Below are 2,189 nucleotides of genomic sequence, written 5' to 3'. Positions count from 1 at the left end.
GGCTTCCCCCGGTATTTTTTTACAATTTATTTTTAGTAACTGTGGTTGGATCACATTTCCCATTACAGTTATGGGAAATGCGATCTGCTTTACTAAAAATAAGTGATACTTAGGGGTTGGAGTAGAATTTTACTAATTATACTCCAATTGCCCTGTAATAACTACAGGTGAAACTAAAATAATGTGAAAAGGGTGTGACAACACAAAACACCCTTTTTCACTTTATTTTAGTAAAAATAATGCTAATAAATAGAGCCCATAAACACACACACCCATATCATGTGCACAAGTTTTTTCTAACTTTTTTAAATGTATATAAATTATGTGTGCTGAATCCTCCATCTCACATCTTTGCTATGAAAATATCCAATAAAGTAAGTATATATATGAAATGCAAATACACTTGTCAGCAATAACATTTCACTGAATGCAACTTTCTTTTTTTTAGCAGAGAACGTCTGTGATTGTAAACTGGGGAGAAACCCTCAGCGTCTGACCCCGATCTGATGCACCCGGAAGTTTGCTCCTTTCACTATTTCCTCTGATGAAATTTCGTGGCACTTTATTTATGTCCCGTATGTCTGTGGTGAAAGCGTCACAGGTGGCCCGGTTTCTGGTTTCTATCTGGAAATACAGACTGGACCTAAGAGTAGCGGGTTATGATGGCGTCATCTGAGTGACTTTTTGGAATGTTCTACCCATTTATCTATTGTTGGCCAAACCTTCACTTGTCTTACGACTTTTCTCTCTGTACGTGCTGATTGGCTCAATGTCTTTAAACCAAACCAGGAGGCCGGAAATGTTCATATTGACTGGAATTCCAGGGCTTGAGGACGTACAGATCTGGATTGCCATACCAATGTGCGTCATGTATATATTAATTATCATTGGGAACTTCACGTTATTATTTATTATCTTGTCAGAAGAAACATTGTACAAGCCAGTATACCTCTTATTGTCTACGCTATCTATTGCTGATGTACTCTTAGCTACAACCACCACCCCCAAAATGCTCTCCATCTTCTGGTTCAGCTCCAGGGAGATTGAATACAACACCTGCCTGGCCCAGCTCTTCTTCATCCATGCCCTCTCCATGATGGAGTCTACAGTTCTCTTGGCTATGGCGTTTGACCGCTATGTCGCCATTTGCCACCCTCTCAGATACACCTCGATCCTAACTAACCTCACTATTGCCAGGATTGGGGTTCTAGCGATAATTAGAGGCTCATTCTTCATGGCTCCAGCTCCGTTCCTGATAAGGAGGTTGTCCTACTGCAGGACCAACGTCATCTCTCACACCTACTGTGAGCATATGGCTGTGGTGAAGATCGCTTGCACGGACACCACCATAAATCAGATGTACGGTATAACTGTGGCTCTGCTGGTGATAGCTGTAGATATTATATGTATAACTGTGTCATATTGTGCCATCGTTAGGGCGGTCTTAAGACTTTCCTCCAGGGCCGCTCGTCACAAGGCGCTAGGTACCTGTGGCCCCCACATCTGTGTCATCCTGATCTCCTACATCCCGGCTCTCTTCTCCTTCTTCACACATAGGTTTGGACATAACATCCCTCTGCACACCCACATCCTTCTCGCTAACCTGTATATCCTCATTCCACCCATGTGCAATCCCATGATCTATGGGGCAAGGACCAAGGAGATACGGGATAGGATTTTGGGGTTAACCAAGGAAAAACATTTCAAGGGTTTATGAAGATTAACCTGATAGGATCATGAACATTTACATACATGTTCTAGGTTAGCCGTAGGCTCAGATATGCAGGCACTGCAGACTACACCTTATACTACCACCAGTAATCTATACATGGACATTATAACATTTGCTTTGCCATATATTGGCCTTTTGTTGGGACAATGCGACGGGTCACACGTATCTGCTGGCATAAAAATCAGATTGGGAACAGCTGGAGTTACACTTCTCTCCTATATAAGCAGAAAATATGGATTATTATTTCACTCCGTATCCCAAATTCCCAGCAGGTGCGGATGGAGAATCCTGTCCAGTAGAGCCACGTAGAAGTGATGAAGCATTATTATATGGCTGGCTCCTGTGCTGCATGTGGATAACATGGATTAAAACTGTTTTCCCAAACGGATTTTCCCATCCTGATGAACAATGAGCTCAGGGCCTGATTCAGAGCCGGATGCTATTTGCGAACGGTCAT

At 42.6% G+C, this 2,189-nt stretch overlaps 1 protein-coding gene across 1 annotated transcript; it reads left to right on the top strand.

The window, feature by feature from the left end:
• Nucleotides 1–769: 769 nt before the first annotated feature.
• Nucleotides 770–1,717, top strand: LOC148431350 (olfactory receptor 52P1-like). The gene has a single exon (XM_088466077.1). The coding sequence runs from the start codon at nucleotides 770–772 to the stop codon at nucleotides 1,715–1,717; it is 948 nt and encodes a 315-aa protein (XP_088322203.1).
• Nucleotides 1,718–2,189: the final 472 nt, after the last annotated feature.

Source organism: Taudactylus pleione, unplaced genomic scaffold, assembly GCF_031769625.1.
Source record: "Taudactylus pleione unplaced genomic scaffold, aTauple2 ptg002403l, whole genome shotgun sequence".
NCBI classification, from domain to species: Eukaryota; Metazoa; Chordata; class Amphibia; order Anura; family Myobatrachidae; genus Taudactylus; species Taudactylus pleione.
The sequence above is the reverse complement of the archived record's forward strand: the minus strand, read 5'-3'. Positions and strand labels throughout refer to the sequence as shown.

Coding starts and splice junctions, on each gene's coding strand:
- LOC148431350 (XM_088466077.1), top strand. CDS start 770: ATGTCTTTAAACCAAACCAGGAGGCCGGAAATGTTCATATTGACTGGA.